The sequence below is a fragment of the Pogoniulus pusillus genome, chromosome 3, assembly GCF_015220805.1.
Source record: "Pogoniulus pusillus isolate bPogPus1 chromosome 3, bPogPus1.pri, whole genome shotgun sequence".
Lineage (NCBI taxonomy): Eukaryota > Metazoa > Chordata > Aves > Piciformes > Lybiidae > Pogoniulus > Pogoniulus pusillus.
This window is the reverse complement of record NC_087266.1, coordinates 50215854-50232378: the sequence shown is the minus strand read 5'-3', so window position 1 is coordinate 50232378 and position 16525 is coordinate 50215854. Positions and strand designations below refer to the sequence as shown.

At 44.8% G+C, this 16525-nt stretch overlaps 1 protein-coding gene across 8 annotated transcripts in view; it reads right to left on the bottom strand.

Annotated features, from left to right (window-relative positions):
• Positions 1-16525, bottom strand: part of ATP7B (ATPase copper transporting beta) — a 56147-nt gene that overhangs the window by 31872 nt on the left and 7750 nt on the right. For 5 of the 8 annotated variants that reach the window (XM_064176433.1, XM_064176424.1, XM_064176460.1 and 2 more), the window contains exons 1-5: positions 9904-10286; positions 5998-7225; positions 4266-4502; positions 2998-3161; positions 973-1134 (exon numbers count right to left, since the gene is read on the bottom strand). In XM_064176433.1, coding sequence (XP_064032503.1) covers positions 973-1134; positions 2998-3161; positions 4266-4502; positions 5998-7225; positions 9904-10203 — 2091 coding nt within the window. In that variant the 5' untranslated portion in view covers positions 10204-10286. Of the gene's footprint in view, positions 1-972; positions 1135-2997; positions 3162-4265; positions 4503-5997; positions 7226-9903; positions 10287-15681; positions 15978-16525 lie in introns of those variants that run through there. The other 3 variants (XM_064176468.1, XM_064176476.1, XM_064176451.1) reach the window with 2 other exon arrangements.

Here is a 16525-nt window from a genome sequence, read left to right as displayed (position 1 = left end):
ACTGCAGGGCAAAGCATCCCAGAAACAAATATAGGAAAAAGACACTTCTAAATGACACATCAGTGAGTCACTGCAGTGGAATCACATCTCCCCTCCCCAAAAAAATCAACAACCACAAACAAAAAATGCAAACCAACAAGCCCACAGAAAAACCAAAGCATGCTTGCAAGCATGGTACATTCAGACTTCTTTATCTGCATCGTGAGGTGCTCCTGCGGCAAGACACACTTCACAGAACTACTTTGCCCACCGGAACAGCCTACTAGTTAACACCTTCATCACTTCAGTGGTCTTGGAGTTTTTTTTCTGAATAAATACTCTAGAATGTGAAGGGAAAATGATCTCTACAGACTACTCAATGCATGCATCTCATACACTAAGTTTTCTCCTGCTCTAGTGAGGCAAAGAAAGAAAAGGTTTTGTCTGCACCTGGGCTGCATATAATCTGTGTGTTACTGGTAAGCCAAGATTTTTTTTTTCCTTTAGTGCCTATATCACAAGCTCTTTCAGTTTAAAAAAGTTCTTCTCTGAGCTGATGTGGGAATAAATGCCGCTGAATATAGAGATGGGCAACACTGTAATATGAGCTGTTGTAAAGCTTCTTTTACAGCCTCTTTCACTGGCAAGAGAAAGTAGTGGTTTTTTTCTGAAGTAACATTGCACTGAAATGACTGGAAACCAGAGAGACATAACTCTACACAGAGAACTGTGAGGAATGAATATATGACACTTACCAGGCAGAGATTAAAAAAAAGGTTTCTTTCTGTAGTCTTTAGGTGAGATTTCAGAGCAATAACCTGAGAAACTGCACACTATTGTGAATACAGTAGCTTCGCCACAAGAGCATAGAAATATATGGCAATAAGTATGTCACCTGCGAAAGTCACTGAGTTCTCTCAAACACCAGCTGCTTTGTTTCCCTTTTAAACTCACCTTACAATTGTTCAGACATCAAAAATTTCTAAAGCCTACCTCAATTAGTTTTATAATATCCCGAGGTCCAGTAATTTCAGGATCAAACTGGATGTGAGCTTTGCAAGTAGCAAGCGCAACAGAGGCGTAGAATATGCCGTTTGTTCTCGTGAGCTTGGATTCAATGTTGTGAACACAAGAAGCACAAGTCATGCCTGTGATCTGAAAATGAAAGACAAGTGTCAGCCGTCCCACACATCCCCCAGTACTCATGGATGAGTCTAAGAGAAGGCGTCCCCGTGCCACAGACACACTAGCAACCACTCCAGCTCTGCTGGTCCTGACCTAAGGCCTAAGCATGAAGCTTTTAGAGAGCTGTTTTACACAAAACAAGCTGAGGCTGGGTGGCTTTATATTGGAGAGTAGGAAAAAAGTTTTTCACAGAGAGAGTAGTCAGGCACTGGAATGAGCTGCCCAAGGAGGTGGTGGAGTCCCCCACCCTGGATGTGTTTAAAGGTTGTTTGGATGTGGTGCTCAGGGATATGGTTTAAGGTGAATCCTGTAGAGTAGGGTTATAGGTTGGACTTGGTGATCCTGAGGGTCTTTTCCAATCTGGATGTTTCTGTGATTCTGTGAAACAAAGACAGAATAAAACTATCCACTTCTGTAATAAAATTCTGCAAACAACAGTTACAGTCACAGCTGCATATATGGATAGCAGCACTTGTACACTGCACTAACTGTAACAGCATAGACAATGGTGTTCTAACACTGCCAAAGTCAAACTCTGCATGGGTAACTTCACCTTGCTTAAATTCACGTGTGGCTTCCATAAGGCATGCTCCCACTTCCTGTCTACTAGCACAACTACAAACTGTTGTTACCTGTCTAGCAGTAGGTACATGTCAGAAAATGAAAATAGACTTTTGAAGAACCTGTTCTTCATGTAAACAACCTACTACCGAAAGGTCTCAGACCTCTGTACAAATCCCTCGGCGTTATCAACACTCCTTTGGTGATACATTCTGTGTCACTCAGAGTCTGTACTGTTGACTGAAGCATCTTTGCAGGAAAGTTGTTTCATTTCTCCTTGCTAAGGAAAGTCACAGAATCACAGAAACCTTCCACTTGGAAAAGACCTTCGGCATCATCAAGTCCAACTGATATCCCTGCTCTTCAAAGTTCACTCTAAACCATACCCCCAAGCACCACATCCAAATGACCTCTGAACATCCAGGGTTGGTGACTCAACCACCTCCCTGGGCAGCTCATTACAGTGTCTGACCACTCTTGCTGGAAACAAGTTTCCCTAATATCTATTTTAAACCTACCCAGTCACAGCTTGAGGCCATTCCCTCTTGTTCTATCACTAATTACCTGTGAGAAGAAACCAGCACCAATTTCTCCACCATGTCCTTTCAGGCAGCTGTGGACAGTAATGAGGTCTCTCCTCAGCCTCCTCTTTTTCAAACTAAACAGCCCCAGCTCCTTCAGTCTCTCCTTATAAGATTCATTCTCCAGGCCCTTCGCCAGCTTCACTGAACTCCTCTGCACTCAGTCCAGCACCTCCACATCCTTCTGGTAATGAGGTGCCCAAAACCAAACACAATACTCAAGGTGTGGCCTTATCAGAACAGAGCACAGGGGGCAACCACCTCCTTACTCCTGCTAGCCACAGCATTTTTGGTACAAGCCAGGATGCCATTGGCCTTCTTTGCCGCATGGGCACACTGCTTGCTAATATTGAGTTGCTTGCCAATTACAACCCCCAGGTTTCTTTCTGCCACACAGCATTCCAGCCACACTTTCTCAGGCCTGTAGCATTGCTTGGGGTCGTTGTGGCCCAAGTGTAGGACCTGGCATTTGGCCCAGTCTGTACATACAACTGTCACTTTTTATTTCAGCACCTTTGGACAGGTTTTACTAGGACAAATTAACTTTGGCTTTTCAACAATTCTAAAGAAAATGTGTTACCAGGCAGACCTGAAGACACAACTCCTTAAGCAAAAGCATTCGCAAGAACATTATTCTTCCAGATTTGACTTTTCCAAAACCAACAGATAATTCTGAATACATATGACTTACAAGAAGCTCCACTGTTCCTTCTGTTTCTGCATGATCTTCTATAACAGTAGCTTCAAACCCCAAATTCTGGATCAGCTGTGCTATCTCAGGAGGCTTTATGAGTTCTGGCTTGTATTTTATCTCTGCTTTACCTGCCATCAGTGCTACCAACACCGAAACAATTCCTGCAGCAGCAAAAATAAAATAATATTAGGTAATGTAGCTCCTTTGAGGGAAGGAAATGTAAAATACTAAAAGTGATTGTCAATAAGGGCTGTAACTATGTAAAGCTCTCAAGGGCCTAACAATTTCTCTCTGTCTTGTAGTGCTGTTCCGTAGTCACAACAGCAACCTTTTTACTGACATCCAGCCACACCGTGGTTCCCTTCAGCAGCGAGAGAAACCACAGGAGTTCCACAGTGATGGAGGGGTGTTTTGCTGTGATATAATGAGACAAAAAAGGATGTTCAGAAGCCATCTCATTCCTGCAAGCTCTATCCTGGACTAAATTTGGAAAGCCCTAAACAAATTTCACAATGCAATGCTAGGCCTCTGTTTGCCTTTTTTTTTTCTTTTCTATTAAGAAACAAATAAACCCACAGAAATCTACCATTAGAATTGAAATGTAAATTGTAAACATCACAGGCAAAAAAAAATTGCTCTGAAGTACTGATTCTTTTTCTGTTGATTTCTAAATCAAGGTGGTGAGACCATCACTGTGAGACTTGAGGGTGCAGGAATCATCAAGCAAAACCCTCCAAAGGCATGCCTGCACAAATTAAACATTACTGAGGCACATCTGTTCATCTATTCTATGCAGCCAGAGGAAAGGCAGCTTCAGTCGGCAGACTTCTAACCTAATAAGGTGTGATGTGCTTAAGCTAAAGTAATTACCTAGGCACAAAAGCCACACATTTGTTTGTACCTGCTTGTGCAAATGTGCCCTGAAGGGTCAGTTTCATATCAAAGATATATCAGAGCTTTCCACAGATCTGAAACAGATGGATCACTCTGTAAAGCAATAAGGCCCTGGAAGCTGAGTGAGAACCACTTCTCTGTTGTTTTCTTGAGCCCTATTTGAATCTTTTATCACAACAGCTTATTGTTACAATAAAAATGCAACCACTGGGTTTGTCCACCAGTGCAACAGTATAAACAGTAATGTCACTACATTAGCACAAAGAAAGAGCATTAAGTCTATTTAACCTCCAGATGTTGTACCACAGCCCCTTCCATCTTTTTTACCTCATAGTCCCTTATGCTTATTATAGGAATCTTAAATTTATTACCATCCTCTTTCTGCAGATTCCTTTCAATGGTGGAAACACAGGATGCACAGGTCATGCCTGTGATTTGTAAGAAACACTTTTCAGCTGTTGCTCTGCCATGCTGGTTTGGCCCATCAAGATGAGGACTGTCTTGAAGTGCATCTGAGGCACAACCTTGGTGAGGAGGCTCTAGAGCTTGAGGCTGTATGGCTGCATTGATGGCTTCAGGCTGGTGCCTGTGTCCTCCAGTGGCAGTATCTTAAATTAATGCACAATAAAATGAACTATTGAGAGCACAGTCAGATAATGCAAGACTACAAGCCAGTCACATTTGTCAGTCATGAAAAATCTCCTAGTTGCTTGAAAGACGTCATACTAATCTTGGTCTCTTCTTGTTAATAATTTAGATTGTTATACTCTCTAACACCACTTGCATGACCATTTAACTTTACAGAATTGGTTTTCCACTTTCAGATGGCTAATGATTCCTTTCTATTTCAATGCCTAGACTCGACAGATACATCCACTCAAAGCTATACTGGTATCTAGAGGATCCTTATCCAGCAGAGAGAATGTAGTTTAGTCATATCTATTCTGTCCTTGTCATCTATGCAGCACTCAGAGCACTTCATCTCAAGCAAGGTAAAGAGCAAGTTTCTCAACTGGTTTCTCTTTATTGCACAATACTTACACTGCGAATGCTGCAAAGTGAGTAGTGGATGGATTTGCAGCACCCAGAAGACTTTCACATATACATGCCTGTTGTCCTTTACCAGATACTGAACAAACACCCAGTGGCTGCAATTGCCTTCACTAACTACCTCTCTTGCACAGAGGCTTGTGTAAAAGCACAAGACTAGCTTCTGAACGTGTTAAATACTGAGGCTCTTCTCCTTTTCTGCAGATAGATCGGGAAGTCTCCCACCAACAAATTATAAGCCAAATAAACCATAATTAAACACCACATATGGGCTCTTCCTCATCTGTAGCAGTTCCACAGATTCAGAGGGATTAGATCCATGAGAAAGCTAAAAGGATGTGGTCTAGTGAGATCAAATTAATTAATTGCAGGTAAACTACATCAGTATCTCAGAGCACATCTGTTGCATTGACATGGATAAATATCGCTGCATATCAAATTTGCTAGAGAGAAGATTGTGTGCCAGAGCAACTTCTTAAACATTGAGCACACACACAAAGTGCACAAACTGTGCTGCAGCCAACACGTAAAAGCACCTGCTCCCACCAAAGAGTACCTGTGCCTTGCCACTTACCTTGAATAAAGTAAGGCTTAGTAAAGTAGTGCTAGAGAAAATATTCAAGAAATAAAGTTCAGATGATTAGGACACTAAAATCGTATTTTAGCTAGATAAAAAAGTAGGCTTAAATTAAAGAGTTTGTGATGTTTACTGTTTTGGAACATAAATCTACTTATAGCTGCAGGCACAGGAGGAAATCTACTTCAGTGGGTAAGGGGACCAGCTATTTGAAAGACCTTGCACCAACTTCCAAACCTTCAGCCTTCATAACATAACCCAACTCTTCCACCCACTAGAGCAGTTACTGAGGGCTGAAACAAGGTGACTGACAGCTGAAATCTGTCCCTTGCTAAGTGAAGTCAGATCAGGCCAGGTCCTTAGAAAATGCAATGCTAATGTGACATTTTAAGAGTCTTTTTCCAGGAGAGAGTCCCAACATAGGCGATGCATGGCTGTACTTGGCACATTACTCACAGAATCAAAAACACTCTTACCTGCCAGCACAGAAGTATCAAATCCCATGTCTTCTATGGCAGATCTTAACTCTTCTCCATTAGTAACAGCTGGGTCATAATGTACAGTCCCAGTTCTGTCAGCTAGAGAAACTGCTACACGTTGTACTCCTTGTCTCTGCGATATGGTCCCTTCTATGGACTGTGCACAAGAACTGCAGGTCATGCCATCGATCCTAATAATAGCTATGCACGTCACGTCTTGTGGTGGCTCTCTGAAGGGACTGCACAGCAAAGCAGGTGACGGAGATGCTCCTTCATGTGCTTCTGACCCATTATGGAGGCATACTTTGAAGTTTCCAGGTGGAAGGGATTCAATAGCTTTCTGCAAAGCTGACACAGTAACTACATTTGGGCTATACTGTACCACAGCACATTTCTGCTCCAAAGACACTTTAATGCTTTGTATGCCAGGAAGACCTGATATATTTCCTTCAATGTTTCTCACACAGGACTTGCAGTGCATGCCTTCTATCCACACAGTCACCGTAGCTGTGCTACTCATTTCAGTGACTAGGGGATCCAACTCATCACTCTCAAGAGCTGTTGGTGTCTCCTTGGGGTTTGCATTTTGCAGGCGCTCAAGATCAAGTACACCCAGCTTCAAAGGGGCTGATCTACTTTTAATGGTGCAGTCATATCCCAGGTTACTAATATGGCTCTTGAGGTCATCAGGCTGAATGATGTAAGGGTAGTATGCAATAATTGCTTCCTGGCTACCAAGTGACACCTTGATTTTTGCCACACCGTGCAATTTCCTAATCTTTCCCTCAATGTAGCTGACACAGGACTGGCATGTCATACCTTCTACCCGAAGCTTAACTACTGCTTCTTTCAAGCATGATAAATTTGCAGCTGCTGCTGCCAACCTCTCCTCTGCTATGTTGGCATCAAAGCCCATATCTTGAATTTCCTGGCAAATCTGTTCAGGACTTATTTCCAACTTCAGATACTTTATTACAGCGTTGTTCTCTTCAAGGGAGACTTTAATACTCACAATGCCCTTCACCTTGGAAATTTTGCCTTCTACTGACTGCACACATGACTGGCAAGTCATTCCCACAATGTTGACTGCCACAGTGCATTCTTGGGAAGGTGGAGAGGGCACAGTTTCAAAGGTCTCCTCATAGCCCATGTTGTCAAACGCGAAGTTTTGTTTCATTGTAGGCTCCAGGTCACAGTCAGGAGAAGAACTGACATTGGACAAAGCCTAAGGAGCGAGAAGGAAAAATAAAACAAAATGCATGTACCTTCAGCCCTTTAAAGGCAGCAACACTCTGCATGTGCTTTCAGGTCAGTCTGTACCACTGAAATGCTTCACAACATTAACTGACACCTGGGACACACTACCAAGTAGCTACGCACGCAATGATGAATCAGGCTTCTGATACTTCTCCTGAGCAATGGAGGTGTTCAAGAAAAGCCTGGATGAGGCACTTAGTGCCATGGTCTAGTTGACTGGCTAGAGCTGGGTGCTAGGTTGGACTGGATGATCTCGGAGGTCTCTTCCAACCTGGTTGATTCTAGGATTCTATGATTCACCAGCAGTATAAGAGCAAAAGTGTCTTAACAGTCCCACACCAATCCAATCATTTAAAACATGAGCTCTGCAGCTACGGGGCACTTTCACCATGCAGCCTGAACCCTGCTTTTCAGAGCTCACTGGCAGAACAGTTCAGAGTACAGCGTGTGCTGAATGCCTCTCTACCAATGTCAGAAGCTGGCTCAGTTTGGCCCACCTGCTACCAATCAGCAGGCGTTCAAGCCAAACCAAAGAGTCCACAGCAAACAGAAACAAGACATTTCCGTGAGCCTGAACAAGCTTGTGCAGGAAGAACCAGCAGCATGGCATGTGAAGAGATAGATCAATAGATAGACAGATAGATATGCATGCACACAGGCACCTGGGTTGTCTACATGCATACTCATCCTTTAAGTTAAAAATCTACATCTGACAAAGATTTTTAGAGCCACGAAGATAGACACAGAATCTTTGTGCTAGGTTAAGGCCCTCTAGGGTGGGGGAGTGGTCTGGAAACCTGACCCCAGGTGGACAGGGAGGCCTGGCCTCTCCTGGAGAGAGGAACCTCCAGGTCAAAGTTTATTCCAGTCCCACTTCATGTCCACAACCCTATTCAAGAGGCACTCAAGTTCCTGCTTTCTCTCTCGCACTCCTGCCTTTGCCTCTGCAACATCTCCTTGCTGCTGCTGTTCCTGTTAGCCATGTGGTCGGCCCTAACCACATGGCCAGACCTGCTACCTGATGTTGGAGCCTGCATCCAAGGACAATCCATCTCAATCCAGATAACTCACTGCCACCCAACCCAGTTTTGTATATACATCTGTATCTGTTCCCTTATATCTCTGTAGCCTTCGTTTACCTTAAATACTTTTTATTCATTGTTAGAGTTGCTTTTTAACTTCCAAATCAGTTTAAGGCTGTTCTTTGCTTGTTTGACCCCTTTTACAGCTAATTATTCCATACAGGGAGAAGGGGAGAGGAGAGGCATCCTAAATTCTGTTCCTTTGGGCTCGTGGGCTCTGGGAAAGCTTAAATGGCAACAGACTTCCACTATGGTTTCATCCACCTCCTTGTGAGGTACCTAATAAACACATGTTGAGCTACAGAAACTCACTGGTTTGACCCAAAACCAATTTTCAGAATGTAATGGCCACGATTGAAAATGGGCCAGAAGTGGGTTCTCACGGGCTCTGCAGTGCTGGGACTCTGGAACTGGATGCACTCAGTTCATGGGAAAACGAAATAATAATAAACAGTAATATTAAACAAATAATAACAAATGCAGCAGTAAAGGCAATCCTTCCTACAGAGCAGGTAAGCTGAGCACAGCCTCCATCACCAAACAAACTGCAGGCACCAAGTCATAAAGAAGATTGAGCAAAGGAGGGACAAGTCCCAGATTATCAAAGTACATGGAAAGAACACATGTCTGTGACCGAAGGCAGCTTGAACTGCTGAAGAGCTAGACGTAAGCTACTCCGACCAATCTATTCTCTCTCCTGTGAAGGCAGGGGCTTTCCAGCACTCAGGAAAGCACCTGATAGCAGGCATTACTGCAGGAAGGGGCTGAAGGAGCAGCCACTGGATCAGGGTCAGTACCACTAATCTTTTTCCTACCACCACCAAGAAAACGCCGTTCTTGGTAGCACAGCATGGATTGAGAAGAATTTAGGCTGCTTATTAACACTAGACTGCATCCTGTTCATTTGATGCGGTATTCAAAATTCATTAACTTGATTTTGTTTCATGCTTAGATAGCTCAGGAATAATGAGGCCTGGGGTCATGACCAAAATGGCAAAAATTTAACATGAGGAATTTGCTTTCAGTCTCCTCCATACTATATTATTAGAACAGGAGGAGGCGGCAACAGCAACTTCAACTCTTCAGCATTATGGTGCAGCCTCTCAGTATCCTGACTTTGAGCTCTCCCCTCGTACCTTCTTTCTCTCTACTTGACCTCGAGGCTGCTCTCCAAGGATGCTAGGGTGGAAGAGTCACAGGAATATTTTAGCTCTGACATCCCCTTTTATCTGACACAGGCCCCGCAGCACTCAGGGGACGTACCCCTCTCCTCGCACTTCTCTCCCTATCAGTCACTGAAATCCTCAGCATACATGGAAATGTGCAGGCAGCTTCTCCTTTCAAAACAAAACCTAAACAGTCAATTCAATCTCTCTGCAAAGGTGGTTCTCTGTTTAAACACACACAAAGATGACATGTGCCTATTTCTTCCTATTTGTGACTGCCCACAGTTTAGAGTTATAACATGGCCTTGTATATGGAAAGCCCATGTGAAAATGCAGTCTCTCATTCACCACATTTCAAATGCTCTTAAACTCAGCCTTGCATTAATCGCAATGGCTACCTTGAAAAATAGAACTTGATACTGTCCCTCATCTCCTCTTCCCTGCCTCCTGTCCTCAGCCCCACCAAGGACACTTTGCTCACGTTGGCCAGCTCTTACACTCAGAAGCACACCACAGCGAAGATCCGTGGCGCGTGCCAGTCCTGTACTTTTACTTCGGCTCGTACGACAAAGGCATTTGCCTTCTGCATCCTGCAGCAAAACAGAGCATGAGAGATGGGCGAGACAAATACCCTCTACTTTCCTGTTCCACTTCACCACACTTCTGGCAGCCATTTGCAGATGAAACCTCAGAACCATCAGAGGCCTTATGTCCTCCACTGTGTCCCCTCCACCCCCTCACTCACTAAGCATCTCAGTTTTCCTAGGTACTCAGTGATATAAAAGCAATTAAATTAAACGTATGAGAGGATTAAAGAGTATTTCTCATCCTTCACTCTTTTGAAAGAACATTAAACTAAGGACTGATTCTACAATTTGAATTCTGTGTTTCTGTGTCATTGCAAGCCACAGAAACATCAAGATTTTACCACATACCCAAATATTCAGAAGAATCAGCAAAAATACTTGTTACTTTACAAAACTAGATGTTTAAGCTCTGTAGGAGAAAATTCTTTGCACACCAATTCTTAACTGACAAGAAAAAAAAGTACAGAGGAAATATGGATAGCCTTTGACACTGTCCCCCACAGCAAACTGCTGGCTAAGCTGTCAGCCCATGGCTTGGATGGTAACACTCTGTGCTGGGTTAGGAACTGGCTGGAAGGCCGGACCCAGAGAGTGGTGGTGAATGGTGCCACATCCAGCTGGCGGACAGTCACTAGTGGTGTCCCTCAGGGATCTGTGCTGGGCCCCATCCTCTTTAACATCTTCATAGATGATCTGGATGAGGGCATCGAGTCAGTCATCAGCAAGTTTGCAGATGACACTAAGCTGGGGGCAGATGTGGCTGGGTTGGAGGGCAGAAGGGCTCTGCAGCGGGACCTTAACCGCCTGGACAGATGGGCAGAGGCCAATGGGATGGGGTTCAATAGCTCAAAGTGCAGGGTGCTGCACTTTGGCCACAACAACCCCATGCAGAGATACAGGCTGGGGTCGGAGTGGCTGGAGAGCAGCCAGACAGAGAGGGATCTGGGGGTACTGATTGATACCCGCCTGAACATGAGCCAGCAGTGTGCCCAGGTGGCCAAGAGAGCCAGTGGCATCCTGGCCTGCATCAGGAATGGTGTGGTCAGCAGGAGCAGGGAAGTCATTCTGCCCCTGTACTCTGCACTGGTCAGACCACACCTCGAGTACTGCGTTCAGTTCTGGGCCCCCCAGTTTAGGAAGGACACTGAGATGCTTGAGCGTGTCCAGAGAAGGGCGACGAGGCTGGTGAGAGGCCTCGAGCACAAGCCCTGTGAGGAGAGGCTGAGGGAGCTGGGGTTGGTTAGCCTGGAGAAGAGGAGGCTCAGGGGTGACCTTATTGCTGTCTACAACTACCTGAAGGGTGGTTGTGGCCAGGGGGAGGTTGCTCTCTTCTCTCAGGTGGCCAGCTCCAGAACGAGAGGACACAGCCTCAGGCTGCGCCAGGGGAAATTTCGGCTCGAGGTGAGGAGAAAGTTCTTCACTGAGAGAGTCATTGGGCACTGGAATGGGCTGCCTGGGGAGGTGGTGGAGTCGTCGTCCCTGGGGCAGTTCAAGGCAAGGTTGGATGTGGCACCTGGTGCCATGGTCTAGCCTTGGGCACTGTGGTAAAGGGTTGGACTTGATGATCTGTGAGGTCTCTTCCAACCCTGGTGATACTGTGATACTGTAAAAAAAAACAACAAACCCACAAATCTGTATTTCTCTTTAAAAGAAAGAACACCACACAAATGCCAAATCGTTGTAGACTTTTGCCCCCTAACCCAGAAATACGCACAGGTTCAGGGAGAGCATTTACAAAGCCTGCAGTATTAACACCTTCCAAAATAAAAAGGTGGAGGGGAGCACAAGTACACCTGTGTGTGCATTTGCAAGCAGAGGTGTTCTGCCGTCCCTGGAGGTGTTCAAGAAAAGCCTGGATGAGGCACTTAGTGCCATGGTTTAGTTGACTGGATAGGGCTGGGAGATGGGTGGGACTGGATGACCTTGGAGGTGTCTTCCAACCTGGTTGTTTCTATTCTATGATTCAACACTAGATCAGAGGGATGTGGAAGAATTGTTTAGAAGGGCTTGAAGCAATAGGACAAGAGGCAATTGTTTTAAACCGGAACAGGGTAGATTTAAGTTGGACATAAAGAGGAAGTTCTTCATAACAAGGGTAGTGAAATACTGGGACAGGCTGCCCAGGGATGTGTTTGAGGGCCTGCCCCTGGAGACATTCAAGATCAGACCTGATGTAGCCCTGGGCAGCCTGATCTCGTTGGAGGTGTCCCTGCTCACTGCAGGGAGGGTAGGAGAAGATGACCTTTAAGGGTCCTTTCCAATCCAATACATTTAATAATAATGCAAGTACTGTCCTTAGACTTCATGTAAGGACAGAAAGATGAAGCATGCAGAAATGTGCCTGTAGTTTTCCACAGGCACATGCTAGATCTCAGAAGGTTTCCTGACACCAGGTAACACCTACACATAAAATGGCATCTGTGAGATGCTACAGCAATTCAGACACACCATCTGCAAGAGGATCAGAGAAGCAACTATCACCAGAACACTAAAAAAGGTGCCTAGATTTCCCAGACCTTGCCTCTCCTGCTTGTTTCTGCCTAGAGAGAAATCTCAATGAAATAATGAAAATGCATTTGACTCTACATCCCTACGGAGTGTGAAAGGGCCAGCCACAGCTACAGTTACTATTTAGTGTCACACCAAAAGAGGCTTTCTTACCTTTAAGGACACGTGTATATGAAGTTTGTTTCCTCTGCCAGTTTTGCACATATTTTTGAAGTGACTACATTATATAAGTGCATATACATAATGAAAATATGCAATTCTGATAAATGGCTCCCTCCCTCGTTTTGCACACAAAAGTTGCGACTTAAAGTGCACAGCAGAGCAAGCTTCTAATCTGAAAGCTGGAGATCCACAGAAAAAGTAGTGTAATGAAACTCACTTAAGCAATACAGAAACACAAAACAAAAACTGACACAGAAACAACAGCAGCTCAGGAGAACTTTAAAGGAAATGCCAGAGATGAGTGGAAAACATTCGCATCTACAGGAGACAGGTCTGAACTGGACCCAAGAAGAGTAGTAACTCAAACTGTAGGAGGATGTCAGAGCAAACCCACCAGCATGAAAAACCAACCCTCGAAGGCTGGATCTGGAGCACTTATGCTTGCCCTGGGGCCAGCAGGAAGAGACGGAGGCTTCTTTTCACTACCGTGACTGCCTCCAGCGAACAAGAAGATAATCAAACAGGAACATGCCCTGCGGCTGGACTAACTTTGGGGGAAAGTGCAGGGGTGGAACAGAGCAGGGAGACCCAGTACAGCAACCAGTGTACTAATAACAGATGCAACCCCATGGCTGTGAACTCAACAAGGTTTGTGCCCTCCTTGGCTTCATGCCCAAACAACCAGCCAGCCCTGGCTGGGTCCCCATTCTGCCTTCCCCACTGTGATCCACGATAACCTCATAAGACAGCTTGTCACCAGGAAAGCCATTTTTCTCCTCCTCACCCCTCCTTACCAAGAGGTGCAGGCATCTCCAAAACTGCAGTGTAACACACTTGGCCTCTGCAGGACAAGGCTGAGACCATGCCTGATGCACCCTGCAGCTCCCCAAACATCACCCACACCACGGTCCTGCATGCACGCTGCTCTCCTCTGGCACTACAGCGAGGCTCTCCCGCAGGGCCGGCTTCGCTTTCCCACCCTCCTTCACCTGTCCTGCAGGGATGTCAGTTTTCACATCCGGAAACTCAAGCACCAGGCTCCTCACCACCTTGCCAGGCAGGCAGCTAGTGAAGAGACAAGGCCCGGCCCATTCAGCACATTTCTCTCTGCCCCTCCCAACTTGCTCATCCACTGACTCTGGATCTTGATGAACTTCTCACCCAGTGTCTCCAGAGGTCTTGAGCTGCTCTTCTCTCTGTATCGCCACAGGCTGAGAGCAGCTCTCACCCTCTCACCTTCGAGCACGCATCCACCTAAGAACTATCTTACTTGTGTCACTCTTTTACCCTTCCTGTTTTGCTCATTCACAACCCACTGATTCATCGCTTTGGATTCAAGACACCGAAAAGCCACAGACTATTATTTAAATGTTTCAGATGCTTTCCCAGTTTGTTAGAGGCAGCAAACGAACAAAACAAGGACAGAGAAGCCTCGGGAACATCTAAGGGCCTGAGTCTTCAGTTTCGTTTCTGTAACAGCAGCACTTTGGAGGGGCAGGAGTTCAACCCTCACCTCTCCTCAACACATTTCAATGCAACTTGTCCATCCATCCCGTTAGTGCACATTGCTTAAATGTTTCTCAACCAATTGTCCTTCCTTCCCTCTTCCCCCAAGCTTAGCTTGTCAGTAGCTACTATTTTCATTAACTACTTGTAACACAATTTGCTGTTTTTTTCAAACAGTTCCTGAATCTCGAAGAAAATCCACCCTCTCCACCCAGATGCTAAGATTCAATGAAAATAGCACTTTAAGGCAGCCTTTATGGTGCCTTCGTTTTCAAAACGCAATTAGTTGCCCTAATGCTCCCGCCTAAGGACTGCTATACCCCCGGATCTGGGAACCGGTTTCTCCAACTGAAGACTGAGGAGGAGATTTAGGCAGCTGCGGCTACTTTAGTGAAATGACACCTACACGCAGCATAGTTAACAAGCCTTACAGTCCTTAACAGGTACTTTATTTTAAAGGGAGCTATATATACCATGCGGGCTTTAGTGGGAAAGCCTTCTTGTAAACAGATTGCTTCTAACTTAGAATTAAAACAAAGCAAAACGTTTTGTGATATTCTTCACAGCCCCACTACAAGCAATGTGTATATATCCCAGCAAACTGGATAGATAAAAACATTTGGTGAAGTTATGTCGTGATTATTTTCTAGCAAACACATAGCAATGTGAGGCAGAAAAAGCCTTCAGCCGTTATTTGGTCTATCCTGGCTGCTATTTCATTCCAGTCTGATAGTAACTAAGATATTCAAAGCATATGCAGTTTCAAAGGACACAAAGTCTGTTGTGAGAACTTCTTTTCCTTAAATATTCCCTGATCCAAACTATACTACCACAATTTATTACCTTTTAAATAGAAAAAGAAACCCTCTCTTTTAAAAAATCTTATAATGGTTTTATCAGCACTGAACTCTTCTCCCAAAATGCCCTAATTATATACAATGTAAAATAATGTTGCCACTGATGTGCTATCAAGAAGTTGTAAAATAAAGTACTTACCTACAATAAGAACATGTTCATGTCTCTGCAATTTCTATTAGTCCTGAGAATAACCTGGTATGAGCTGCTGTCAAACTGCTCAAGGAAGTGCAGTTCAAAAGGAGAAACTTTAATATCTTTCCTTACTAAGAATCATCACCTCTATATTATTAGAGGTGGAGCTAAAAAAACACTCATTAGTTACTACAGCATAACTCGTTATTAACACGTGCTTTCAAAGATTACTTTCAGAGGATATCTGGGTACTACTGCTTGTTGTGGGGCAGGCATTCATGCTGCAGGCTGGAACAATCTACATAAAGAAGGTTTCACCTCCCTTAATATGCAACTCATGTCCAACATGCTTTGTTTTAAATTCTACATTTGAGAAACATCTCTTCCCTTGCAATACATACAAGCACACATCAGCTCACTGACCTGTCGTTCAACTGTATTGACTTCTGGCATTTCCACGGAGGAACTCTGCAAAAGTTTCTCTTCTTTCTGCAAGTTACAGTTTGCTTTTACTGGAGAACCTGTCTTGGACTTTTCACCAATAATCAGTAGTTCAGGCACATCGTGAGCTGCCTGCTGCTTACGAATAGACACCAGGGTTATGTTTTTGTTGTTTAAAGTAGCTAAGCAGGACGGTTCCCTTTTCATTTTATGGTCCTGTTCTCTCTCCATGATGTTTCTAGGTAGGTTTTAAATACGGCAGCTCCAAAGGAAAGCTTTACAAGAACAGCTATTCGGTGTCGTACCAGCCGCACTTCTATCAGTTACACTTAAAGCAGTTTGAAGAATTTCGCCCGTCTACACGACATGCTTATTGGGCATTCATCACAAAATCCCAGGTGTAATCTGTGGTCCTTCTGCTTGCAGCACTCAGCTACGTGCTCTTCCTGCCAGTTTAAATGCTTCCCACCGATTGGCATCCGTCGCGCGTACTTCGCTGCGTCCAGTGCCGCTAATCCTCGCCCGCGGCGCAGCAGCGAGCGCGGCCAAGGCTGCCTTTGACTCAAACACGACCTGCGCGCAGCGAGCCGGTGCACAATTAACCCCGGCAGCCCGGCGTCAGCGCCTTCTGCCCGCCTGCAGCACCGCAGCTCCTACAGAGCACAACACTATTCCATTTCCTTCTTCTGTGAAATTACCAGAGATTTCTCCGAGAAAATGTGGTCCCTTTTAACACTAAAAACGTGCCTATGATTACATCAGTAGAAAAGGTCCCTAGACCAAAGGTCTTTCACTCAAGGGCACACAAAGATCACTCTTTGTTTCA